At 56.1% G+C, this 27,926-nt stretch overlaps 1 protein-coding gene across 1 annotated transcript; it reads right to left on the reverse strand.

Annotated features, from left to right (window-relative positions):
* Positions 1 to 1,082: 1,082 nt before the first annotated feature.
* On the reverse strand, positions 1,083 to 27,926 carry MTMR11 (myotubularin related protein 11). Its single transcript, XM_074980553.1, has 17 exons — positions 27,634 to 27,926; positions 22,600 to 22,672; positions 19,021 to 19,163; positions 18,710 to 18,773; positions 18,120 to 18,262; positions 16,777 to 16,861; positions 16,525 to 16,672; positions 14,836 to 14,923; positions 14,131 to 14,219; positions 13,649 to 13,773; positions 12,729 to 12,795; positions 12,452 to 12,522; positions 9,824 to 9,996; positions 7,617 to 7,787; positions 6,813 to 7,058; positions 5,899 to 6,177; positions 1,083 to 4,611 (listed from the first exon to the last, which is right to left on the reverse strand). Exons 1-17 carry the CDS (start codon positions 27,688 to 27,690, stop codon positions 4,528 to 4,530), a joined length of 2,106 nt encoding a protein of 701 aa, XP_074836654.1. The 5' UTR covers positions 27,691 to 27,926; the 3' UTR covers positions 1,083 to 4,527.

Raw genomic sequence — 27,926 nt, forward strand, 5'->3', positions numbered from 1 at the left:
ACGCCAAGACAGCTAAGGGCGGATGTCGTCGGGCGCGCGAAGGCGGCCATGTTGCCTTTGGGCGGAAGGGAGCTAGCTTGGCTCCTTGTCCAGCCTTCCCAGCTTGATTCTTGCCATGCGTTGGCCTCCAGGCGCTCCATTCTCGTTCCCCATTGGCTTCTGGGATGGGACATGTCATGGCATAACCCCCCCCCAGCCAATCCAGAGCCCCCTGCAGCCACTGCCACCACCTTGCTCAGCTCTGCAGGGGTCCCTGGCCCCACTGCAGGCACAAGGCAGTTAGGGCTCATGGGCAGTAGCCTTGGAGAAGGGGTTGTACAGGCACCCACAGGCCCCAGCCAGAGGCATCAGAAAGAAACAATTAACCCACAGCAGAGGGCTCAGCACCTGGGCCCAAGATTGGGGAAAGAGACACACAGGCCCTGCTGAGCCCAAAGAGACCCTCTAGGCCCGTTCTGAGCCTTCTCACTAGAGCCAGGGCTTAAGCCTGTGAAGTATCTGTTAAGGAAAGGAGCTCATGGAAGTTTGGGATGTAACTGCTTCCCCTGCATGCTTTACACAGGAAGGTCACACATTTTCCCCCATTTTACATATAGGGAAACTGAGGCATGGAGCAATTACTTGTATTCCCCCAGCACGCCTACCTTGCAGGTCAGCATCCCAGCACCTGGACTACACTGCTTCCCAGTTCAAGGCTGTCACTTGACCGTAAACAGGGGCTCAAGAAATCTGGGTTCAATTCCTGGCTCTGCCACGGGCTTGCTGGGTGACCTTTGGCCAATCACTGCCTGTTATACCTCAGTTTCCCCAGCTGTAAGATGGGCATATGGGAACTGCCCTCTTTTATAAAAAGGCTTTGAGATCCACTGCTACAAACCACCATGTAAGTCTGATCTATTTGCAGAAGATGATCACAAATCCTAGAATAATAGATTTTAAAAGCAAAGGTGTCCATTAGCGTAATCTAGTCTGGCCTCCTTCAGACCACAGGCTAGAGAGTGTCACCCCACAATTCTGATATTTATCCCAACCCTTTTAGTTGAACTAAAGCATATTCAACTCACAGCTAGTCACTCTGCATTTCAAAATCCTGAATTTTAATGAGTTCTTAAATAGTAACATCACTACAAAAATATACAGAACAACAAAAAATACCCTAATTTGGGGTTTCCCCTTAACTCATGCCTCATGTCACAAGGAATGTGTGATCTGCACCGAGTTACCCTAATCTTCTGCTCCCCCAAAATACCTCTGTCTATATGCTACTAGTGCCAAGATACTAAAAAAATATTTAGAAAGGGTTAACCAGCAAGAGTCTTCAAAACAAAGTCTAGGCCCTCGCTACCATGAAACCTTGCCTTAAAAGAGATTAGACTGTTTTGATGGACGTGCTTTATTGATGCTCATCAGATAAGTGTCATGGTTCTTTCCCAGGCCCTGAAATACTAAGACACTCACGCCAACAATTCCAAACTTTTCAGATAACTGCACCGATTTCCCAGACTAACGTTACAGCTGGACTAGACCCTCTGCTGTAATCCACGCAGTATGGGCCACATCTGTACTGCAATCCTAGGTCTGATTACTGCATGGGTAGACACACCTACAGTAGCATGGCTGAAAACTGCCCAGGAAACGTGCTGGTGTGGGCTAGTACCACAAGCACTTACCCAGGGAGCCTGTACAGCCCACACCAAAGTCTTTGCCACCTCATCTACACTTACTTTTAGCCATGCCAGCACATCTTCAAGGGAGCTGGGCCCCTGCCTGCTTCTGCGCTCCCATCCCCATGCCTACAGGGAATGACCCTGCCAGGGCTCCCCTCCTGCCCTCTCGGGGACCCCCTGCACAGGCTGCAGTGCTGTCTTGGATTGCAGTGGACCCTACCACTGTTCTAATTCACTCAGGAATTTGGTGGCTTCTAAACCTTCTGCGTGTGGGTGTGAGAGAAACACACACACATGCCTAAATGTACCATCCAATTTCGTCTTAAACATATCCGCTTAAATGCACCCATTTCCTGTGGGTGACTAATGTTATAACCAGAGCCCTTTTTAAATATAAAAAACGTAAAGAAAAAACAAACAGAGGGATGCATAACTCTTCACTGCACCCCGAGAGATTATCTAACAAACGCCAATAAAAATAATCTTTGCTGTCCCTCATGGCAGTTAGATATACAAAGTAGGCACTCAGCTCTCAGGGCAGGAAAGAAGTAGGTTACAAGTACTATGCAAACTCCACCCCTCTTCCTCTGCACTCATAGTAAGCGGTGTGATGCTGGTAGAGCAGTCGGGCACCTGCAGGTGCCTGAATGATGCAGCAAAATCTCCCACCGAAAGGGTTTCTCCCATTCCTATTTCAAGGCCCTGAACTCTAATGCCCAAGCACAGCAGGTGAAATTGACTAATTGGATGAGGCTTCTGCAGGGCAGGGAGGGAGATAATCGGGGTCCAAAATCCACTCTCCCCCCAGAGCTGAACCCCCCCACCCTATAAGGTGGTAGTAAAGTGGAAGGGGCTGTGGGGTGAAAGGTATGATTCAGACCTCTTAAAAGCTGGAGCTCAGCTTGCAAGAGTAGTTCCCTGAAGTGCACGGCCCACAACGCGGCACGTGTCCGTGCAGATTTAATGTACCAAGGCAACCGTGCTCCTGGTTTAAAGCCCCACGCAGCCCATGACTGGGGCAGATTTCCTTTAAGCTTTTCCTCCCCGCCCAGCTCTAGAGAGATGCTAGCAGGACAGATCTGGACTCTGAAGGCCTCCAGACTGGGTACAGCCCAGGTAAACTGCTCCACCTGCACAACACCTCTGCAAGGCCTCAGCCCTGGGCTTGAAGGAGCACTGGGAAAAGGGAGATGGAATTCAGTCTCCAAAGCCTGCTCCTATTTCAGTGCTCATGCCAAGAGGGAAAGGTGCTGGAGGTCAGTGGACACAGATGCTGGTTTAAATGGGGATTTGTCTCTGAAGAAGGGATCAATAGATCACAGCCAGCAGAGGTGACCGGCTGGGGGAGACGCTGCTATGAAAGGTTCCTGTCCATGTGCCAGTCCACCTGGAGGATTAGCAGACATGCAGCTGGGTCTATCCCTCAGCCAAGGGCCAGTCAATTGATTCCCAAAACTCCAGATCGCAAAAACTCCCGCGCTCCGGGAGGCCTGAATGCCAAGGCTTAGACAGCAAGACCTGTAGGTAGCACAGAAAGCGCCTGTCACTGGGACATGCCTCACCACCTCAAGGACCAGCCCTGGCCTGTGGCCCCACCTGCATCCGACTCACCGGCCCCACACTGCCAATACCCAAACCCTTTTCAGAACACCGGCCAGGTCTACGCTCCAGGCTCCGGGATAACAGCAGCACTCCTGGGTGTGGATTTTTCACACTCTTCAGCAACACAGATCGAGTGACCATCTCTGGTTGTGCAGCCGGTTCTGTGTGGGCAGGAGAGCTTCTCCCGCCGTCCCTGCCACCACCTCCCATTACTACGCCGATGATATGGCTCCGAGCATCTGACCCACCCGGACACAGAAGCTCACGCAGGGGCCCCTCCGGTTGCTCCCAGTGATCTACTGCGGATGAGGTCCTCCTGCTCCCCCTTTACCCATCCCCCCCATAAAACAGATTCAATTCCTTCCCCTGTCTTCAAAGCCTTGTTGGAAAGGATCCGTGGGAAAGCCAGGCCAGGTGTTTACAGCTCCACAGAGCCGCAACTCAGCAGCAGCTGCCAGACTGGAGCTCAGAGACCAGCAATAATCCAGAGGATAGGTGCAGCAGGAGGGTGAACCCCTCCTGCCCCCGTGCCACCCCCCGACCTAGCAGGATCCACTTCCGCAGGGAACGTTTCCCCTCACAGCAGCCATGTGTATGAATGCGCTGGGACATCTCATCAGCTGAGCGAGGCCCCAGCTGGGGAGCAGCAGGGTGAAGGGGGTTGAGAGACCAGGGAGGAGAGAAAGACACAACCCAGAAAGAGCAGCAGCAAAAGCACAGGGCCCACAGACTCCACCACCTCCCTAAGGCTGGTGACATGAGAGCACCTGCCCCGATACCTGCCGTCATAGACCCCCAGGCTGCAGGGTTTGCCGAGCAGCTCTGGCGAACACTGGAGTCATTTGGTTCCCATCCAGATCCCGCGAGCCGTGCCCCAGCCCGACACCCCGCAGGACCGGGGCCAAGGGGATCAGTCAGACAGGCTGGGCGAGGGCTCTGGCACCAGGTGGAAGAGGTAGCATGTGGGAGGAGCCAGAGTTCCCTGGGCACCCACCACTCCAAGCTCGGTGACCGGGAGCGAGCCCATGCGACGAACAGGGCTGTCCACACCCTATTCCAGCTGCCGCAGCAGGGTCCCATTGAAGGAAGCCTCCATGTGATCCCAGGAGGCTCCCCATCCACTGGCCCGGCGGACAGACCCAGTGCTGCCCGGGACTCCCTCCGGGGAGCCGAGGCGTCCAGTCTTCAGGGGGATCCCGCCAGAGGGGCTGTGTGCCCGCCAGCGCCCCCTGCTGGAGCTCTCTGCCACCGCAGTGAGTCACTCTGGGTCTGCTGCTAGTCGCTGGCGGAGCAGGTCCAGCTCTTCTGCAATCTCTGCCCGCGTGGAGGCCAAGAGGCCATGCTGATGGGAGAGTCACACACAGGCTGTCAGGGTGGCTCAGCTCGGCTAGGGAAGGACAGGCTGAGCCCGCGCCAGGAGCACCACCTCAGCCGACACACAGCTTCTGTGCACAAGCAATGTACCCCGGCAACTCGGCACCCCAGACAGAGCTCCCCACAGAGCTCTGCAGCCTAACCCGTCAGCCCCAGCTACAATACCTGGGCAGGTAATGCAGCTCTGCTCGCACCTCTCGGACTGGGTGCCCTGTGCTGATCCACCAATACCTTTCTAACCCAGCCTGCCACAACCTTGCTATCCCAGCCCTTAGCTCCCCGGCTGCCCCACACGTACACCCTGCCCAGCTGACGTCTCTCCAGCTGTTCCACCCATGGGCCTTTCCCCAGCAGACTAAACACATCTCTCCCTCTACCACTTGGGTCTGGGAGCCATTCCGATGCCCTGACTGAATAAGCCAGGATGTGCGGGCAGAGGGAGCGGCTCAGCAGGTCGCTAATGGCCAGCGCATGGCGTTGCCTCTGGAGGCTCAGCTGGCAAAGTCTGTTTCTAATCATAACCTGGTTAAGGAAACCGCAAGTGACAGGGCATCATGGACAGCTAATCTAGGGGTCCTTCCTTCCAGGGGTGTCCATCCGCGGCTCCTTCCAGGGAGGAGCATGTTTGTGTAGCTTTGCCCCCAGTCTCTGTGGATCTAAGAGCACCAGCATTTAGCCATGGGCCCAGCTCTCTTCTGCAGGGACTCTCTATGTTGTTTGTGCACTGAGCAGAACAGGGCTCCAGGCTCTAGGTGCGCCCGACAGTAAACAAGCACAAAACGTGGGAATCAGGACTCCTGGCTACTGTTGCAACTGACTCACTTTATCCCTCTGCATAAGGGGGTATTAATACCGGAGCATCTATGGGGGCTAACCCGCATCTTCCTTACTATGCTAGGCCCGCCCCAGATTAGTTTCAAATTATTTCTCTGTCTAATCTATATGTTTTTTTAATCTGGCACCCATCACCATAGTAGTGACCCCAAAGAGCTGCTAGATTTAGCCTCAGACCTCCCTGAAAAGCGAGGCAGGGTTGTCTGTTTTAGACAGGGGAACAGAGGCACACAGAAACTAGAAGACATGCCTAAGGTCAGCTAGAATCTCAGTGGCAGAGCTAGGAACATAACCCAGTTCTCCTGCGTCCCAGACCAGTGGTTTAGCCACTGCGCTATCCCCAGAAAGAAACACAGCGGCCCAGCTCAGAGACTTCACCCACAGCCACCCTGTCTGCTAATACCCCTGGTACCAGCATTACCTGAACTTCCTGGCTCCCTCGCAGGTAACACCTCCTCCAGAATTGGATCAGGGGCCCCACAAAGGCAGGACGTAGCAGCCCCTCAGGCTGCAGGGGGCAGCTGCTGGGTTTGCACCTCAGGGACCGCTCCTGTTCACCGAGGCTCTCCGAGGACTGAGTCCGACGCCAGGGCTTTCTGGAAAGCGAGCCGTTCTCCCAGGGGAAGAGGTGGGTCTGCAGCAAGAGAGACCCCTTGGCAAGCAGGTAGACAGAGCCGCTCCCGGACAAAGCAGGATCAGGCTGGAGAGAGAGGGAAAAAACCCAGCAGTGAGACAGAGAACATGCTTCAGCCACACTGGATACCCTGCTGCCTAGGAGGAGAGAGTGTGGCCTGGGGGCTAGATGGGAGGACTGGATTCTACTGCCACCTCTGGGAGGGGAGCACAGTCTAGTGGCTAAAATGGGGAGGTCATTGGTCATCAGGATTTCTGGGTCCTATTGCCACCTCTGGGAGAGGAGTGGGCTCTAGTGGTTAGAGCAGGGCAGTGCTGGGCTTCAGGACACCTAAGTTCTATCGTTAGCTCTGGGAGGGGATCGAGGTCTAGTGGTTGGAGCAGGCGGGGCTCTGGCCATCACCATCCTACTGCTGGTTCTGGGAGGGGAGCGTGGAGGGCTCTGAACATTGGGACATCTGGGTCCTATTGCCATATCTGGGAGGGAAGTGAGGTCTAGTGGTCACAGCTGGGGCAGCGGGGCACACTGGGTGTCAGGATTCCTGGGTCCTTTTGCTATCTCCATGAGTGGCACAGAAAAACGACCACACTGGAAAGGCACCACAGCCATCGAGAAAACGCAGCTGTGCTGACTCCTTCGGCCCCACAGCGTGGTCCCCACCAATCACTCCCAGCCTGGGGTCTGCAGCCTGGCACACTCACCTTGTCACCCCCTAGCGGGGCCGAGCTGCCATTCGGAACAACGGTGCTGCTGCAGTGCCGGGCGTAGGCGGGGTTCCTGAACTGGGCCCGCTGCTGAGTGGTGTAGCACAGCGCCCAGTCCCAGATGTGGGGCAAGCAGGGGCCTCCACCCTTCTTCACCAGGCAGCCCCCCTTGGACAGGATCTCCAGGGGAGGGGGCTCCCACCAGCCGTTGACAAGGGCATAGAGCTGGTTGGAGGCACGATGCTGGAGGGGGCAGACAGAGCCTGAGAGGTGTCTCCCTCAAGACACAGCAACTGCACATCCATGTCCCTTTGCCCCCTGCTCCCCCCAGGCTGCAATCCCAACCCCACTGAGGCCGGGGCTGGGAGCGGGCCCCATTAGGGGAACGTTACGCTCGGAGGATCTCAAAGTGCTTCACAGAAGCGGGAGAGAACAATAAGCCCCATTCTGTGGATGGGGAAACCGAGGCACAAAGCCTAGCAGGGACTCGCCTGAGGTCAGGCAGTGAGCCAGTAATAGTGGAACCCAGGAGTCTTGTCTCCCAGCCTCCTGCTCTAACCACTAGACAGTGCTCCTGCCAAGAGCTGGGAATAGAACCCAGGAGTCCTGACCCCCAGCTGCCTATTCTGGGTCACACCTCACTCTTCCCAGTTCTATTCGTAGCTTGGCAAGTTCATTCCCAAGCTTTGCATTAACTCCGGTGCCAGATTCACCCCACCCCACCCTTCTCTGTCCACGGCAGGTGCTTGGGGTAGTGACCCCAGAGCAGCCCAGGGTGTCATTGTAGCTTCCTGGACTCACCTGATTCCTCCGATCTCTCTCCCACTGGCAGTTAAACAGGAAGGTGCTAAAGAAGGGTACGTAGCTGCTGTCGTGGAGGGCTACCAGGTAGGTCTCTGTGAACTCAAAGGATGCTGGGAACTGCTGGAGCAGCTGCCATGTGCAGTCCAGGAAAAGCAGAAACACTGGAGACTGTAAGAGCGAAACAAAGAGGAACTCCCTGGGGAAACAGCAAAATGCAGCCAACTCTGGGGTGGGACAGAGCAGCTCCTGAAACAACCCACAACAACGCTGCCCAGCGATCGCTCTCCCGCTACTGAAAAGCCGTGCCCCATGGGCGGAAAGTGGCAGCAGCTGGTCGGCCACCATCAGATTCACCCAGAAAGGAAATAGTGTCAGATTGCTCATGGCAACACTGTTATGTAATGGGGCAGCTTGAGCAACCTGCCAGGAAAGCTGAGCTCAGGACCTGCCCTCACATGGGAGCAATCATCTGCCCACCCACTCCACCCCATGTCCACGGTATCGGGGATCTCCGTGATGTAGGGCAGGGCCCCAGTCCCATTGGATGGATGAGGAATTGCACTACAGAGCACCAATGGCAGAGCAGGAAATTGCACTAGATGTCTGGGTCCATCCCAGCTAGCACCGAAGCACGAGGCCGTCCTTCCTCTCTCGCTCATTTCTCTCCCCTCTCCTTGGCAGCATCTTGGCCAATCTCTGCATGGCCAGAGAAAGTCGCCAGCAATTCTTCCATGAACCCCTAATCCGGCTGCCAAGCTAGAGCCTCCCTTTCAAGGCTCCAAACTGCTGGACCGATGTGATGGCTCGTGGCCCCCAGCCACCATCTGTAACCGGCGTGGGTGGGGACTGGTGTCATTCACACACTGCCCAGCAGAGGTCCCCACCGCAGCGACAGAAAAGTTCCTGGGCTCAGGTGCTAATCGGTCTTGGTCCTTTCCCTGCAAGTCTCCCACTGGACAAAGCCTAGACGGGAGGCTTGTGTCTCGGCTTCTTTGGTTCTACCTTTCCCTACAGCCAGCCAGGGCTGCCCGTACCCATACGCACCTATGTCGAGCACCGCAAAATTTGGCGCACCACCAAGGTTTCCTCTCATTTTTTCCATCCGTTGGAGGGGGCGGGGGAATAAATTTTGTTACATGCACTGAGGCATGTGCAGATATTCACCACCAATAGGAACACAGGCTGCCGGCTGTGGGAGCTCCGCTAATCATCTGGGCAGCACCTGAATCTCTCCTGGGCGGTCGCCCAAGCTCTCAGCTTGCAGGGAACACTGGGCACCGACGAGACGAAGGTCTGCCCACCCACTTCTTTCTATCCCTTTCCTGTTTCTCTGCTTCCTCCAGCCAGGAGCTAGTTAATTTTCAAGTGAAGAAGCCTGCGAGAGCTCTTGGCACACACTGAACCTGTGAAAGAGCCGTTCGAGGGGCAAGGAAGCCCTTGAACAAGTGTTGGCCAAGCCCAGGTACATGCTGTCAGGTTCTGAATGGATTGTGTTAGTCAACAGGAAAGGAGCTTAAAATTGGCTTTAAAACTGTGTCATCAGTGTGCTGCTGAAGATGATAAAAGTCACATCTCTAAAAACTCCTCCCCCATCACCAACAGCTGCTGCTGGGCAGAGGGGCACCAGTTTAACAGTGCTGTTTAGAGCCCTACAAATCCTAAGGGCCACCCTGCACGCAGCTCCCTGAGCCCCACCCATAGGAGATGCATGGAGGGTACACAGGGGGGCTGCACGCACCCCCCAGGGTTGCCAGCCCCCCTTTCACCTGCTCTCACCATCAGCACCACACCCTACCACCTCAGATGTGTGCTTGGGTCTCCCCGCCCACGGCCAGACCTGTGCAGTGTGAGAACAGCACCAGCTTCCTAGCTCACACTACTCCTAGGCAGCACTGCTCTGGGGCAGTGGGAAACTGTCCCGCATGCAACCAAAGAGGTAGGCAGGGTGTGTCATGGTCAGGGGCACATGGCTGGTGACCCCCCCGCTACAATCCCTGCACCGGTCACCTTCGGCCCCACCGTAACAGCGTCCCACGTAAGCACCGGCAGACTGAAGTCCAAAGCCCAGGGTGCCAAGAGTCCTGGCTTGGAGCAGGGCAGGCGCTGGGGATGCTTGGATCACAGCCACTTCCTGAGTGTTGTGTCCCACCGCTGACCGACGGAACCGGGTACCAAGCCAATGTCTCACGTGCTGCTAAACTCACCTCCTCGCGGTCGCTGTCCCGGAAGAGATTGAGGCGCTGTTGGAATGGGTGCCCTGCCACCACCCACTCCTTCTGCAGCAGGCTCTGGAACCCCGACTGGGTGCGGGCGTGAGAATCCGACAGGATCTGGACCAGCGAGGCCAACAGGCAGTTCAGATCCCGGTCCTCTGACTCTGCGAGGGGGGAAGGTGCAGACCATGAGGGACTTCAGCTAACAGGGCAAGAGGAGGGTCAGGTCTCTGCTCACAGACCTCTCTGCTGCAGCTGCCAACACAGAGGCTGAATGGCCACGGCTCTTGAGATGTCTCACAAGGATCTGGACTGGTACCAATGTTCCCTCTATGTTGTGTTTGGGCAGCCACCCCGGAACTATTCAAAAGCCACCCAGACAATTGGCAGAGCACCCACAGCAGTCGACAGCATGCGTGTCTACTGGTGGTGCACACTCACACGTTAATGCTCAAAAAATTTATTCTGCACATGGATGGGAAAAAAATTGAGGGACCATACACTGAGAACCACCCAATGGTCCTTCAGCAGTCCCTAAAAAAAGTGGGGTTCCACAGGGGTCTGTGTTAGGACCGGTTCTGTTCAATGTCTTCATCAATGATTTAGATATTGGCAAAGAAAGTATGCTTATTAAGTTTGCAGGTGATACCAAGCTAGGAGGGGTTGCAACTGCTTTGGAGGATAGGGTCATAATTCAAAATTATCTGGATAAATTGGAGAAATGGTCTGAGGTAAACAGGATGAAGTTTAATAAGGAGAAATGCAAAGTGCTCCACTTAGGAAGGAACAATCAGTTTCACACATACAGAATGGGGAGAGACTGTCTTGGAACGACTACAGCAGAAAGGGATCTAGGGGTTATAGTGGACCACAATCTAAAAGATGAGTCAACAGTGTGATGCTGTTGCAAAAAAAGCAAACATGATTCTGGGATGCATTAACAGGTGTGCTGTGAACAAGACAGGAGAAGTCATTCTGCTCTACTCTGCACTGGTTAGGCCTCAGCTGGAGTATTGTGTCCAGTTCTGGGCACCACAGTTCAAAAAAAATGTGGAGAAACTAGAGAGGGTCCAGAGAAGAGCGACAAGAATGATTAAAGGTCTGGAGAATGTGACCTATAAAAAAGGGTTAAAAGAATTGGGCTTGTGTAGTTTGGAAAAGAGAAGATTGAGGGGAGACACGATAGCGGTTTTCAGGTATCTAAAAGGCAGTCATAAGGAGGAAGGAGAAAACTTGCTCTTCTTGGCCTCTGAGGATAGAACAAGAGGCAATGGGCTTAAACTGCAGCAAGGGAGGTTCAGGTTGGATATTAGGAAAAAGTTCCTAACTGTCAGGGTGGTCAAACAGCAGAATAAGTTGCCAAGGGAGGTTGTGGAATCTCCATCCCTGGAGATATTTAAGAACAGGTTCGATAGATGTCTATCAGGGATGGTTTAGATAGTACTTGGTCCTGCCATTGGGGCAGGGGGATGGACTCAATGGCCTCTAGAGGTCCCTTCCAGTCCTAGTGTTCTAACTCCTGAGCTACTTGGCCAGAGTGGAGCCTGTGACCCAAGCATCCTTGGATGCCAACAGGCAGAGGGCACAGGAGGTGCATAGGGTTTCCCTGGGTAAGATATATACATAATAAGGTGACATGTGAAGACTCTACCAAAAGCCATCAGCCCACTGCTCTGTACAGTCATTGTGAAATGGGTGGATGAATAATATTTACAGAGCTACAAGCGTTAAAGTTATGTTCTTAAGTCTTGGCCATAAGGCAGGTCCCCAGGAGGTAACAGATAACTCCCTCCCCGCCCGACACCGCCTGGCTGTTCGGCTATTGTCTATTGTACCTTGCAGGTTGCAAGCCTATTTGCATATTGAGCCAGTGGGGAAATGAGAGACTGAAACCTACAAGAATGGAAATTGACAAGGAAGCAGACAGCAGGGGATGGGAGCAGGGGGGAAGATGTCCTGCTTTGAATGAAGACAGAGAACGTGACTGGCATATTTGGGGAGACAAAGAGACAACCCGGGAGCCAAGCTGGCATCCCATGAACTCTGGCTGGAAGCTCTGAAAAAATCTGGGGGGAGCACCAGTCCAGGAGACAGGAGAGATCCCTGGTAATTTGGTCGAGCATGAGAATCCCTGAGATTTTATTTTGCATGTAGCTGTTCATTCCCAACCTCTTCACTTGCTACTCCTTGCATCTGCAGGCTTTGCTCCACAGACCAGCCTCTGTTCCCTACAAGCAGAGCTAAGCGCTGCGTGGTAACCAGAGAAATGATCAGAGCTGGAACTGGGAAGCTGGGGTGTGCTGCAGCTCTGGGAGCAGTGAGTCAGTGAACGCTGACAGTGCATCGGGGCTGGACCCCCCTCAGCCTTCAGAGCAGCAGCAGGGCCTGCCCGACCAGAGCGGGAGTGATTCAGTTGCCCATGGCTGGTGGAGTTGGGGAGCCAACCACTGATACGCACGGACAAGCCTGCCTTATGCCAGGTGGTACCCCAGGAAGGAGGGCAGAGCCTGTACCCAGGATAGTAGCAGAGCCAGCTCAGCCCTGCTACTTATTCCTCTCCTAGGCCCACCCCACACCAGGCCCAGCCAGCCTGAAGTAGGAGGATGCGACTGACTGTACCTTGCAAGACAACAGAGCAGGACCTCTCTGCCAGCAGGGCGGCCACCTCGCTGGCTTTCCGCACACAAGCCCTGCAAGGAGAGAGCGGGAGTCATTACCGGAAACGAAAGCCCAGCAGCCAATGGGAAGCAAAGGGCACCCCAAGCACCACACAATTCATCTAGCCAGCCCATCCCACAAGCAGCTCCCAGCAGAGCTGGTGGACTACCAACTCCAGGAGCTCTGTAGGTGCCTGGATTTAAGGCACTGGTGTACGGGCCAGGGTGGGGGCGCTCACCTGACATGGTCCAACCAGTGCGTCCCCTCCAGAGCAGAGAGCCACTTCTCATCAGCCACGGAGGAGTCTGAAAGAAAACCACACCAAGGAACCAGTTAGGTGTGCTGGATGCAGAGAGATTTATCCGGTCTCCATCAGCATTACTGGGTTTTAATCCCCACCACCTCCGGTGAGGAATAAATAATTATCCAGGTGGGGCGACTGAGGTACAGAGGAGATAAAATGACTTGACACAGGTCAGACAGGGAGTCTGTGGCAGAGAAGGGAACAGAACTCAGGTCTCCTGAATCCCAGCCCAGTTCCTAGAATGCCCTTCCTTGGGGCTGCCCATCATGGGGTGGGTCAGGAATTGTCTCAGAGAGAGGATGAGGAAGGAAGAGACCATCCAGTCCCATAAGCCCCTCAGCCAATACCAGGCTGTGAGCTGGCTTCAGCCAGGCCTGTTTTACAGAGCATTGGCTTCCTTGGGCCAAAAAGCCAGCTGCTTGTGGGAGGACAGATGCAGCCTGGAGATGCGGAGGCCTACGTTCACCTCTTGGCTCTGACAGAGACTCCCTCAGGCAAATCATCCCACTCCTGTGCTTCGGTACGCCCCCTAAGGAGGGGGCATTAGTCCCCCTCCCCTCCTGGCGGGTGAAGAGACAGTTGTGAGGCTGTAACCCACAGCACTGGAAGAGCATGAGGACAGCAGAGCTAGAGGAGCCCTGAGATCAATAGAGGGGGAACCGGAAAGCCAGCAGGGCGCAGCAGATCCAAACTAGTAACAATGGCCCCTTGGCTTGCACGTGGGATCCGATCCAGGATCACTCAGTTCTCCCAGGCACACAGCTAGTCACTCACTCGCGGGGCTTCCCCAGGCACCGGCTTGGGCCAGCGACGCCCAAAGGGATCTGTGCTCCGGAGCGGAAGGCAGGTCTCACCAGGAAGGCAGAGGGCCCGAAGCTTGAGTGCTGACAGCTGGATCTCGGCAGGGCTGGGCAGGTCATCTGCCATCTCCACGATCACACACTGCGTGTGGCCGGCAAAAAGCAGTGCTTCCACGGACCTGTGGAGAGACGCAGCTGGGACGGGGAAATCGCTGCTTTGGGCAGTCACGGGGCCCTGCACCATAGTGCCTGTGCCATCGTGCTAAGGCACTGGGGGCTGCACCAGCTGGAAGGGGAGAGCCCCCAAACAAATCCCCCACCCAGCAACACAGCACCGCTTACTGCTGCTCTGGGCCATTGAGCTGGTGCAGACTGCAAGCAGAGAGCACCCCCTGTTGAGCCATACAGCCCACGCCCCCGCAGCAGCTGGTTTTCCCAGGGGAACTTCCCAAGTCCAGCCTGGCTCTCCCGTCAGACCCCATGAGCTCCCAGGGCAGGGCAGGAGAGCCACCCTCCCACATCCTCAGGCCTCGCACCTCACATCTTCCTTCTCGGGGTCTGAGTCAGCGTGAAAGCCTGCAGCTCTCAGCAGGTCACTGCCTCCTGGGTGGTGCCAGCACATCCTCTGTGGAGGAAAGAGGGACAATCTGAAAGGAAAGTCCACTGGCTGCCCCAGGGCCCAGAGTCCCAGGGCTTGTTCTTCCACCTTTCTCGTTTCCCCGCAGCTACAGAGCCCTGAGGCCCCCCGAACTAACTCGGGCACACACCCCTGCCAGGCCAGCTGGAAGAGACTCTCTCTCCTCAGCCGGGTCAGGTGGAGCGGTCACTCATTTAAAGCCCAGCCAGCGTTATGTGGCGCAGGTGACACCGAGCGTGGAGAGCGTGTGCAGACTTTTGCCATCCATGTGTGGAATAAATTTTATGCACACCGTGGCAGGTGTCACCGTGCACCACTCACAGAAAGAAACTAGCCATGGGCACTCTGCTAAACAGCTGGGCACCATCTGACCATGCCCAGAGCAGAGGCACAAGCACTCAGCTTATAGGGAACACCCATCTAATGCCTCATTCCCCACAGTAGCCCAATGCAGCGACTCAGTAAAAACCAGCCCTCCCACCTGCCCCCCCCAGTGGTTCCCAAGCCCCCTGGAACCTGGTGAGGCAGGAGGGGTTGTTACGAGCTGCCCTCCCTGCCCCAGGACGGTAGCACATAGTCTGCTGCCCAGGCAGGAGATGCTCACCGGGATGCGCCTGGCATTGAAGTGGGCAAAGGCCCTCTTCAGCTCATTGTCCAGGAGCCGGCTGGGCACCCAGAGGTACTTGGGGAGGCTGCGGAAAGAAGGGGAGTTGGAGAGGGGCTGGCTCCCCATGCACAGAGAGCAGCTGGTCTCCCCAGCCCAAGCTGGAATCACGCCTCTCCCAGAGCCTGTCTGGGCACCGCACACAAACCTTGCCACCACACCAAGTGGGGGACCCCAACTCCTCTCCCAGCTATCCCAGCACCTGCCTCCTGCCCACAGCTCCCACTTTGGCTGGGCACTCCAGGACTCACCTGCCTCTTCCCCAGCTCTGATAATCAGACAGGTCTGGGTGGCTCCTGCCCCTTCCAGGAGGCAGATCTCCCTGTTACAAAGCCACACCCAAATCGTAGCTTGTAGGCAGGGTGCCCGTCACCCCCACCCATAACAAAGACAGCCCTGGATCCATCCCACATTACTGCACAGAGCGATCTCAAGATCTGATGACCCAGTGTCCACGCCACATGTGCCAGGAGAGAACACCCACCGGATTGCCACACATAGGTAGTAGGTGGGAGGCCTACAGGAACTGGACAGCCGAAGGGTTTCTCGCCCGAAAGCATCAGTTTGCTGCTTCCTGGGCGGAAGGCAGCTGGTTTGGGCTCCTTTTTTGAAAGAAAAACCATCCAGGGGAAGTCCCAAAGCTGTCACGATGTTTTGTTTTGACCTTTGCAAGAGGCGGCGTCTGCTTTTCCAGCTCAGAGCCCCTCTCGGTTTAAGACGCGAGCAAACGAGGGAAAAGCAACTCGCGAAAGGGTCAAAAGCCAGAAGGAAGCAGAAGAGTTTTGCCCAGATTGAGGAAAGGCTGGAGACTTCGGCTTCTCACCCCCCCCCGCCCCCCCATCCCGGGGGCGACACATTACTCCAATCTTGACAACTTTCACTGCCTTTCTCCAGCCATCAGAGGCCATCACGTGACCACGGAAGTTATGCAGGGAGGGGCACAGATACAGCTATGAACCCATAGTCATAGCCGAGGTCTGAGCACAGCAGTGGGTTGTCAACTAATAGTACAAAAGCAAACACCCTTGCCCCGCCCCCTGCTCCACCCCTCCCCTGAGGCACCACCCCCGCCACCGCCTCCATCACCTTCATCCACTTGGTCATTTTCAGCCAGCTGGGACACAAGACTCCAGGGTGGGGCCAGAAACGAGGGGTTCCAGGCTGGGCAAGGAGGGGGGATGCAGGTCCGGGGTGGGGCCAGAAAGGAGGGGTTTGGAATACGGGGGGTCGGTTCCTTTTCAACCAGGTGTCACAGTCAAACACTGGACAGCCCTAGCACCAGGTGCCTGTAGAAGAGGGTCTGAGGGGGATTCACAGCTCAGAGGATGTTCCCTCAGCCTGGACAGTCCCAATTACTTGAGTGCCCGAGAGGGGCTCTGACCAGGCACGCTGGAATGGGATGGGGGGAACCCAGGACTCCCCTGGGTTTTTTAACCAGCTGCAAGGGCAAGCGACAGGGCAGGGATCAGACAGCAGCAAGGGGAGGTGAGATCTTGAGGGAACAGGTGGGACAGCGCAGGGGCGGGGGTTACAGTTCGGGCACCTGTGCCCCCCCCAGGGGCTGTCCAAGTGGAGCTAACTCACCCCCGCCCACACCTCCAGGGGACCCAGCAGCGGAGCCCCCCGTACCTGGTGGCCATGTCAAAGCGTTCGTTGGCAGGACTGACCCTCCAGCCCACGGCTCCGAGCCGCCTCAGCTCCTTCTCCCAGTCGCTCGTTTCCTCGAAGAGCAGCATCGGGGGCAGCGCCGACTCCTCCTTGCTCAGCCAGGTGTTCTCTGAAGCCGCACAGGAGGGAGGGTGGTCAGGGGCGAGTGGGGCCTCGGGGAGCCAGCCCCCCTCCAGCTGCCAGGGCTCCGGGCCAAGCAGAGGTGCCACTTACCCCTGTTCCTCAGGGTGGCGCTGCCGTACCACATCGCCACGCTGCCACCTCCGCCCTCCTGCGCCTGCACGATGGCCTGCGTCACCTGAGAAACAGCAGCGAGGGTGGCAGCTGGGCAGAGGACCTGCCCGGCTCGGGGAGCAGCAGGCAGGCCTTGGGTGCCAATGGGCGGGCTGAGGCATGCGGCCAGGCTGGACATGCAGGAAGGAGCGCTTGCAGCACAGACCCACTGAGGTTTGCTGCTAACGAGGTGGGCTGTGCAGAACACAGCAGCTGCGGGGTGACTGGAGCCAGACAGCTCAATGGAAGGGGCGTGAGGGTCCCCGGCCGACCCCACTGGAGTGGAGATTGTTGAACCTGAATGTCGCTGTGCAGGGCTTTTCTCCTGGGCAGGGCATGACAGGCTGGGTTTTCAAAGAGACCGAGCCAGCAGTCCCCTGTGATATCCCCAGGTGCTGGGAATTCCCCCAATGTTCCCGCTCATTTTTGTCCACCCATGTGTGAAATAAATTTTGCTCTGCGCACCGAGGCACGTGCACCACCTGCAAAAACACAGGCTGCTGGCTGCGAGCACGCCGCTAATCAGCTGGGCGGCATTTGACTCTCTCCTGGGCAGCCACGCAAGTGCTCGGCTTACAGGGAATGCTGGTGTTCAGCCCTTCCAGAGAGCAGGCTGAGAAGAGCTGCTGGAGGTAGAGACAAGAGCTTGGGATCCTGGGTTTTCAGGGCATGCAAGGCTCGCTAGGCGGGGGCTCAGGAAGAGTGGGGCTTGGCTTGCCCAGGGTTCTTTGGCACTGACCCCCATGGGAGGGAGACTCACACAGAGAGGTAACAAGGGAAGCAACGAGCACAGAAACAAGCACCTTGCTGCAGGTCTTCGCAGCCCTGGGAGACAGACTTGGCAGTGCTGAAAACAGCAGTGAGTCCAGCCCAGCCGGCCCCCAGCTCAGAGCCGCCCTCCAGCCACAGGGCCCTCGCTGCTGGCTTTAGTGCCCGAGCTCCAGTGGGGCTTGCGCGAGTCTCTGCCGGCACAGAGCAAGGCGCACACCTCCCCAGAGAGGCAGGGAATAGGGCCTTGCCTCCCGCAATCCACTGCATTACGATCCCCTCCTGGAGCTCGGAAATGAACCCAGGAGTCCGGGCTCCTAGCCCCTGTGTTAATCCACGAGACCCCACTGCCTCATTAGACAACCCCCTGAGCGGCCCCATCCTCCCACCCCAGTGACACATGGAGCAGCCGCTCCCAGGGCGGCCAAGGCTCAGATCCAGCCTATATCCCAGGTCCCCCGCCAGGGAGGGCACACCATGCACGTCCCCTGGCTGCGACGGCAGCCCACCCTCACCTGGAAGGCCCGGGGCTCCCAGCCGCTGTCGTGGAAGCGGAACCGCAGCACCCGGAAGTCCCTGCAGTACAGGATCAGCTCCTCAGGGATGAACTTGAGGGTGGAGCTGGCCGTCAGCACCTTGGCCTTGGTGAAGCTGTTCACTGCAGGGGGTAACGGGTCAGACCCAGGAGACCAGGCCAGAGTCAGAGCCTTGGGGCAGCAGGGACGGCTCAGCCTTCAGCGGGGGGTGCAATCAGGGCAGACTTGGCCCCCAGCCAGAGGCACGGGGATCAGCTCCTGCTGCAGGAGGACCAGTCAAGGGTGTCCCGGTGACAGGGCCCACGGCGGACTCCAAGAGCAGCCCTGTGAATGACACCACGGGCAAGGTGCCGCGGCCCTGTCAAGGAGGCAGTTGGGTCCCTCTGGAGCCTCCCAGCTTTGGGTTCTCTGCCCGGGAAGGCCAACAAAGGGATAACAGCACAAGGGGCTGGAGGCTTGTCCATAGGCAGTGAGCCACAGGGCCGAGAGCTGCCAAACTCATCACAGCCGTGGCAGGGCCATGGCTTGGGCAGCTGGAATGTCAGGGTGGCCCCTCCTGCCCCCTTTACCTGCCACCAGCCTCTCGATGCAGGGCAGGGCCACGACGTGCAGGCAAGCGGAACAGCCAGGGGCCTGCAGGGAGAAAGGAGCCACCCTCAGAAATCAGACCCCTTCCCTCTCCCCCGGCACAGGGAAGAAACATCCCCGCTCAGAGCCTGGCTCAGCACAGGGGCCCCACCATGGCCACGGGGCCCTGACAGGCCAGGAGGCTGGTAGCAGCCCCGAACCCCAGGCCCTACCACCAGGCCACTAGCTTGGCCTCCTCTCCCCCCGGCCATCCACCCACCCAGCCAGCTTTGGCCCGGCTCCTGCAACTCACCCCCACTGCGTCACGTGGGGCCGGCTGTGGTACGAAGACCACCCGCAGGTTGGTGCAGAACAGGGTGCCCACCATGGATTCTTCGCCATCCCTAGAGCGGACGATCCTCTTCACGTGAGCCGCCTCCTCCAGGACATGCTCCCCTGCAGGGGCAAGTGGTGGGGGTGAGCTGGAGGAGGCCGCGGCATGGGGGCTCTGGCAAAGGAGCGGCTCAGCAGCTAGGTCCCAAGGCCTGGGCGTCAGGGCGGGAGCTCAGTCCCCTGTAAACAGGCCCCAGGTCATGCGCCGAATGGCACCCCCAAGCAGAACCGCAGGGAAAGGGGTTGTGCAGCGAAGCGCTTGCAGGGGACAAAACCAGAGGTCGGCATAGGTGGCGCCCAGCTGTGGGGTTCGCAAGGGAGGAGCAGCTGTTTTCTCTCCACTGAGGTCCTTCCAAATTGTCCAACAGCCCTGACGTGTGGGGAAGGTGGGAACGTTCGACCCCCCAGAATGGGGTGCGGAATGGCAGGGGCGGGGGGCGCTCAGACCTTGGGACGTAGATGCTGAAACTTAGCCCAGCTTGTAGCTGTGGACACAAACCCTCCCAGCCAGGATAGGGCCAAGCCCTGGGCTCCTTTCTGCCTTTGATCCACTCCTTTGCCAGAGCGCACCCCCCCCACCACAGACATAGCCCCCCCCACACACACACAGCAGAGAACAAGGGCACCCCCACACACACACAGAGACACATCCCCCAGCATGGGACAGGGAACAGACCCCCTGACACAGACACAGCCCCCCCAGCATGGGGCGGAGAACAGGGGGACCCCCCCACACACAGACACTGCCCCGCATGGGACGGAGAACAGGGGGACCCTGCCCCCACAGACAAAGCCCCCCTCCAGCATGGGACGGAGAACAGGGGGACCCTCACACACAGATACAGCCCCCCCCCCCCGGCATGGGGCAGAGAACAGGGGGACCCGCTGACACAGACGCAGCCTCCCCCCCACACAGGGCAGAGAACGGGGGGCAGCCCCCACAGACACGCAGCACCCCCCACATGGGGCAGAGAATGCACCCCCCCCCCCAGTCACACAGCCCCTGCTATAGAGCCTTGCTAGGAAAGCCAGACAAGGAACCCACTCCAGCTGGAATTCCCCCAGCCCTGTGGAGCTGGGCTGGCCCCTAGCACTGGGCGGGACAGGGAATCGCCCAGGGAACAGGTGGTTTGTAGCAGTTCTTTGCTAGTCACGAATTTAGCACAGCATCTGCTCCTGCTGCTGCCTCCGGCTCATCATCCCAGCCAGAAAATGCCTTCACACAGCTGCAGCTCACAGCCCAGGTTTAACCCTTTGTGCCTCTAACACAGAGCAAGAGTAACAGGCTCTTAAGGAGCAAGAGGTTTTTTTTTTGTTTTTTTGTTTTTTTAAGTACTACGACTCAGCTCCTTATTTGAAAGTGTCGGTCCAGTTGTTCATTTCCCACCCCAAACTGCAGTGTTTCTGTGAGCTGTCAAACAGCTGCTGCGCCCCACCCCAGGGATGGCCGCATTTGCCTCTTCAGCAAGCAATCTATATGCAGTCTTGCATGCAATGTCAAAGCAGCTGCTGCCCCACAGCTGGGGAGCAAAGGGCTTCTCCCACTGTCAGTCACAGGCGAGCAGGGTGCGGCCAGAGGCCGCAGGCATGGAGTCTAGATTAGGGTGGCCGTCGGCCCGTTTTTAACCAGGCCAGTCACTTATCTCAGCTTCCTGGGGAGCATCCTGGTGGGGTTTTTTAAGGGCAAATTGCCCTGTATGTTGACCTGCTGTTTAAAAGGCTGTCCGTGAGGGCTGGGGAAGCTAATAGGGGAGGCTCTTCAAACAGCTGGGACCGACTATTTAGGCCACACAGCACACTTCGATGAGGCAAACAATTCCACACCCACTTTTTTCAGCTGAATCAATTGCTCATAAACATCAAATTAACTAATAGTTCTGTGGTTACGGCCTTAAGAGAGAGGTTTGTAACACACTAGTGCCAACAACAAGCTAAACACAAGGATCAAATGCCTTCATATTTCAAATGCACCATCTTCGATCGGTCAAAAAAAGGCAGGCAAGTGGACGCGCGCCGTGCTAGGGATGTCACGTAATCGAGTAAATGCTATCAAAACAAAAAAGCAGTCCAGTAGCACCTTAAAGTGCTATTGGACGGCTTTTTTGTTTTGATAGAATAGAAACTAACAGGGCTCTCTCTCTGTTACAAGTAAACGCTGAAGTTTTCAGCAGTTATTAGATTACTCGTGGCCTGGGGGGAGACGCTGGCTCTGGAGAGCACGGTCCACTCCCGGCCAGCCCATTGGAGCCGGGACTCAGCATTTCAGCTGCCTCCTGGCATGAACAGGCTCCTGCCAGGTTGTCATTTCCCCCGGGGGCCGCTCTGCAAAGAGCTGCAGTGAGGGGAAATCCTCCAAACGTCAATTTCATCAGTGTCATGGACCCCCAGGTTGGGAACCATTGGTTTAGAGACATCTCCTGCCTCCACTCTGTCAGCGATGCTAACCACAGTTGTCTCTTCTCTTAGGTTTTGGGCGTCATTTCTTTGATTATCAAAAACAACAAGAAGCCCTGTGGCATGTTATAGACAGACTGATTTTTTGGAGCATGAGCTTTCATGGGCAAAGACCTGCTTCAGCAGATTTCTTTGACTATGTGTTGGCAAGCTACTTATTCTCTTGCTTTCCTGCCTTGAGTGGTGCTAACCTTCCACCCTTAGGGGGTACAATGTTCTACCCGCTTCCAAGCAGATACTAAGGGAAAGAGAGGGTGGGATAGTGCCGTTTTCCTCCTCACCTTCAGTTCAGTAATATGAGTTACATGGCTGGATCTTAAGTGTAGTAAGATCCTGAGTCCTTACGTTGTGCCTAGTAACATTCTATTTCAAATGGTGTCCCAGAGACTCGCCAGATGCTGTAGGTTCACCTGGTCCTACCAGGGGCTGCACTCATCAAGGGCCCTTCCAGCTGGGCATTTCTGTGACACCCACACTCATCAGGCTGAGGTTCTGGAGTGACACCCATCACAGTCCTCTCCTCTGCCCAAGGTCAAGGGCACACAAAAGGAGGCCAGTTTGCCAGAGCGTCACATGTATGGCCAAACAGGGAGCCTTGCTCAGCAACAAGAGACATCACTGTTGAAGGTCCCACCAGGTGCTCGGCAGCAGTGCGGTCTAATGGCTAGAACACTGCACAATGACTCATATCCTGGAGTCTACCCAGCTCCGCAGCATGCCCTAAGCAAGTCAATGATCCCCCAACCCATCTCCGTGCCTCAGCTTCCCCACTTGTAGAATGGGGATTGTGACACAGGTGGAACGTCCCTAGTCTAGCACCCTCAGTGCCAAATGAGAGAATTTGCCAAACCACAGGAGGTCAATATTGTTGAGCAGCATTACCAGCACTTCCACTGCTGACTGGGCTCTTAGAAGACTTTTAGGAGTAAATTACAGCTAAACAACATCACAGAACACTGAGAGCCAGGACTAGTGGCTGGAAACAAACTTCATGGCACCGCGGGAAACTTCCAGCCGAGGGTTAAAAAAAAATATGAGCCAATACCTGGGATACACGTGAAAGCCAGGCAGTTTCTATTTCTCTTGTCCTTCACCTCAGAGGACTTCGGACCTCTCAGCTATATAGAAAGAGAACAGGTTGATATTAGCCGGATTTAACCCTTGCCTTGCTAATACTCCAGGAGTAACATCATTGGCTAATACACAGACATTGGGGAAACCAGGTGGTAACTTTCACTCTCTCTTTAACCTACATCCACATAATGGAGCCCTCAGTAGGGCACTGAAGGGCAAATAATGTTTAACCCAACCCTCTAGTTAATTTTTTCTTCCCAGTTGCAGTCCTGACTTTTGACCCTATCCCCTCCAGCTCAGCCAGTCCTGGGGCTCTCAGTCAGCTGGTCTCTGGGATTCTAAGCAGAGGTTTTTCTACAAAGTCCTGGAGTCCTGTGATGAATGAAAGGAAGTTTCTTGGCCTGATGGTTGCAGGAGAAAAACAAACAAACCACCCAACCAACAGAAAACGTGACCCCTAGAAGGTTTGAAACCACAAGGCAAAGAACAAGTAAACATTTATTAGAAGCAAAAACAGGAGGAGATCTCAAACAAATCTCATGATTATTTTAGGACAGGCTTGCAATGTATCTTGCACAGACTGGGGTCAGACACACTGGGATCTACCTGACCCCCTCCATTGACAATAATAAGGCAGGGTGGAGATTCCCTGCCCCTCCCACCATTAAAGGCAGTGTTGTCTAGTGGATAGTGCAGCCGACTATGGCTCAGGAGCAATGTTCCCTCTAATTTTTCATCTAGGTGCAGAATAACTGTTGTTAGGTGCACCAAGGCACATGCAGATGCGCACCATCAGTAGAAACACACACTGCCAGCTGTGGGCGCTCTGCTAATCAGCTGGGCAGCGCTTGAATCTCTCCTGGGAGGCTGCCCAAGCGCTCAGCTTCAGGAAGCTGGGTTTTCTAGCCACTGCGTGGCCACTGGTCTGCACAGTGATCTTGGGCAAGTGACACCTCTCCCTGGGCCTCAACTCACAAGTGGTAGTTGTCTGGCAGTGGTGCAGGTCATTTAAATGGGATCAGGCGATTATATTTTTAACATCCGATGCTTTCGGTGGGGGTGGCCAGTGGACAGGACTGGGAGCCAGGATTCCTGGGTTCCAGTCCCAACTCCAACCCTCACTCCCTCCTGGGGCCTTGAGTACCTCAGTTCACCTTTCCAATGCAGTTTACCAATGAGACAAACCCAGGAGGAAACAATTTTGCCCTCTCTCCCAGAGCTGGGAATAGAACTCTGGAATCCTGGCACTACTACTGGTGATTTTTAAATCAAGAGGGGATGTTTTTCTTAAAGATCTGGCCAAGGAATTATTCAGGACAGTCTTAGACAGTGACAGTGCTCCCTAGGAATCTGTGGTTCTTAGCTAGCCCCACCAAAGTGTTGCCTTGGCTAATCTCCAACCCCTCGAAAAACCAGCATTCTGACCACTTGTGCAAACTGAGAGAAGCTAATGCCAGCCCAGGGCGCAGGGTAAGAACTGAGTGCTGTGCCACCAGTGAACAGCTACACAGAGGAAAGATTAGCTGGAACATAACCGTCGGAAACCTAAAGCACAGCCAAAGGTTATCTAGCATTCTCGTTGAGCAACGAGCAGGAGCAAACCAAGTAGAGCTGCAGCAGTTGTACCCGCCTTTTGCCTCACCAGATAACAAGCAGTAAACCTCCCTGAAGCTGTAAACAATCTTAAAGGGCCCAAAAGGGCACAAGTCAAAGTCACTGCAAATGTACAAACCTCAACCTTAGAGCTGATGAAAGGGGCGAGGACACCAGCCAGTTCCCTCAGAGATTGCCAAGCTTCCTGGGCACAGACCCGCACATCGGACTTTGCCAAACAACATCTATCCTTTCAGTGTTCTGGGGCCATATTCCCGCCCTCCCCTAGCCCCACGTACGTTCATCGCCGTGGTACGCTGGCCACTATTCTCTAACCCTGAAGCGACTGCACATCACCAATGCTGCCTACTATTTACATTACAATAAAAACAAGCATTCCTGTAGCACCTTGAAGAGTAACAAATTTCTTTATTAGGTAATGAGCTGTCATGGGTAAGAGCCACTTCATCAGTCTAGCCACAAAAGCTCGCAGCCTAATAAATAAATGTATTCATCTTTAAAAAGGTACTGCAGGACTGTTTGGGGCTTTTTGTGAGGTTACAGACTAACACAGCTCCCCTTCTGAGACGACATTACAATAGTACAGTTACCTGCTATTTATTTGAGAGTTTGTCTGATCAAGAACGCCTCCTAAATGGTAAGCGTATACAACTTCAGTATACCACTTCCACTGATTTACAACTGAAAGTAGTGTTAGGGTTTGGCTTTCAGGAAAACGGCGTGTGCCTGGAATGGGATTGCTTCTCCTAAAGCTGAACAAAACACAAGACAATCATCAAAGCAAGGACAGGCCTCAAAACTGCTCAGTGAATGTTGAAAGAGACGGAACCGAGATGCGCAAAAATATTGGACAAGCCTGCGGTAGGATTGCTTCTCAATTAACCTCACAGAAAAGGGATGAAATGGAGAATTCAGAGCATGCGCTGTTTGGGCACAGCTACATCAATGTTCAAGGTTTGAAAACTAGAAGGCAGCATTACTGGGAACCAAAAACTGACTCCAGTCCTTTTTTGTTAAAACACAGCAAAATGATAAGCATATAGATAGATGAAGAAAACACACACACACACAGAGGAATTTCCCTTTTACAACAATTACTAAAGAAAAAAATTAAATGGACAAATTTTAAACAATCCCTTTCTTAAGAAAAACAAAATAAAAACTGACTTCATCAGCACTAGTTTGACACATACTATCATTTCAATAAAGTGTGTACATTTTCCTTTTATTTTCCCCTCAAAAAAATTGAGTTAAGGACCCGAGCAACTCTGGGTAAATCTGCTTGTACTCACAAGAGGTGTCTGATGCAGCTTCTCTTACATTTACACAGACAAACCCTACCAGTAGCAGACATCTCTCGAGTATACCTGCATCTTTGCTAGGGGTCGTGCTGCGTTAAGGACACCTGCTGCGAACAGCTACAGTTAAAGGTAAGAATTAGCTAAGTCCGTAGAGGCAGGTCCATTGATGGCTATCGGGCAAGGATGCAACTCCACGCCCTTGGTGTCCTTAAACCTCTGACTGCCACAAGCTGGGACTGAAGGACAGGGGATGGATCCCTCCCTACTTGCCCAGTTCTGTTCATGCCCTCTGGAGCACCTGGCATTCACCACTGCCTGAAGACAGGACACTGGGCTAGAGGGACCCTTGGCCTAACAAAGCAGGGTAGGTCTTACATAAAGTGCCACAAACACGGCATGTACGAGCAGCTCTAAGGAAGTGGTTTGTGACACCATGGAGCACATGGGAGGCTCAGAGCCCCAGCTCTTCCCAGACAGCCGGGCGAGACGTGCCCCAAGCACTGAACAAAACGTTAGGGGTCAGCAAGCTATTCATTCCATGCGAGGTTCCCCCGGGGGTGGAGAGAACAGCTGGCAGCAAAGAGCTAAACTTCCTACCCACGTGGGCCAAGGGAGGCGGTCCAAAGAGGAGGGGCAAGAAACTCATTTAAAGCACAAAGCATCAGGGAACAGATGGTCCAGCAGTTAGGAAGTTCAGCTCCTACAGTCCAATTCCAAGCTGTGCCACAGGGCAAGTCACTTGGCCACACCATGCGTCAGTTTCCCCAGCTACACCATTGGGACAACTCCCCTGCCTTAGAGGGGGGCTGCGATGTTCTCCAACCCCATGGCAATGGATCTAGAGCTTTCGTCCTAACTGGCAGGTACCTGCACGGATTTCATAACCCTTCTCTTCTCCCACTCTAGGGCCTCCCCTACTAGGCAAGGCTGCTTCCCCATTGGCATGTTGAAGCTCTGCGATTTAATCCACAGAAAGTGCTGTCCAACACTGTCTTCCCCTCACCCTGCCCTTACAGACTCCCGGAACCCACAGCAACGATCACGCTGCATGATTTCTCTGCGCCTGCCAGTCCCCCTGGGTGTCTCCACTTCTCTGCTACTGAGCGGGTCACCTCCGGAGACGGGCTGGCTTTGTGCGTTTGTGCAGCCCCGTGCACAGCAGAGGGGGCTCTTGCGCCAGGGCTGCAAGTAACACGAAACAACAGCAGGGGCTTGTCGGAGCGCCGAGCCTCCCCGGCTCTCCCGCCAGAGCGCTCCTTGGCTCCTCCGTGCATATTTTTGCTCGGCGGTGGAAAACAATCGCCTCATTATGCAAGGAACGCGGAGAGCCGCCGGCGTCCAAGGGAAACTTTCCCTGCAAACAAACGCCCCGCCAGCTGACCCCTCCTAGCCCCACGGGAGCGCCAGGGACGCTGGGGTGGGGCGCGGGGGGGGGGTCCCCCCGGTTTGCAAGAGCGAAAGAACAAAGCTGCTTGCACAAAAGGCTCCGGTCGCCTGGTTACCGGCGCGGGGGCCCAGCTCCTGGGGGTGGGGTGGGGGAGTGGTGACTCACCAGCGGGGAAAGCGGTCCCTGCCCAGGACAGCGCGTACCGCGCGAACCCGCCCTGCCTGCACCGCCGCACGGGGCGAGGGGTGGAACATCCGCCGGGCGCCCCGAGCCCCTGCAACGCTCACACCCGGGCCGGGAAGCCGGCGGGCTCCCCCGCCCCCAGGTGGCAGCAAACTGATGTTCGCACCCCCGCAGCGCCCCCCGGGGGCTGGAACTGGGGGCCAGGGGCGCTCCCCAGTGGTGTCCGGGGGGTCAGGGGGGGCTCAGAGCACCCAGCCCCCCCGCGTGCCCCGCTCCCCCATCCATCGCACCAGCCCCCCCCCGCGTGCCCCATCGCACCAGCTCCCCCCCGCGTGCCCCCCTCCCCATCCATCACCCCAGCCCCCCCACGTACCCCCTCCCCATCCATCGCCCCAGCCCCCCCCCCGCGTGCCCCCTCCCCATCCATCGCCCCAGGCTCCCCGCGTGCCCCATCGCACCAGCTCCCCCCCGCGTGCCCCCCTCCCCCATCCATCACCCCAGCCCCCGCGTTCCCACTCACCGCGGGCCCCCCCGGGCGCTGCGGGATGTCGAAGGAGTTCTTGGAGCCCGATAACATTGTCAAGTCTCCCGCGGCCCGGGGAGGAGACGGGGGCGATCCCCCCCCCCCTCCCCGGGCTCAGTCCATGGGGGGGAAGGGGCCGGGCGGGGGCAGCCCCCGGGTGCCTGGGTCTCCGCCGCGGCTCTGCCCCGCTGCAGGGGAACGGGAGGGGGCCTGGGCCGGGCGCCCTGCGTGGCGAGCGGGCATTGCACAAGCCGGGGAGGGTGCAACGGGGCTGGGCTGGGCTGGGCTGG

This window comes from Carettochelys insculpta, chromosome 30 (assembly GCF_033958435.1).
Source record: "Carettochelys insculpta isolate YL-2023 chromosome 30, ASM3395843v1, whole genome shotgun sequence".
NCBI lineage: Eukaryota > Metazoa > Chordata > Testudines > Carettochelyidae > Carettochelys > Carettochelys insculpta.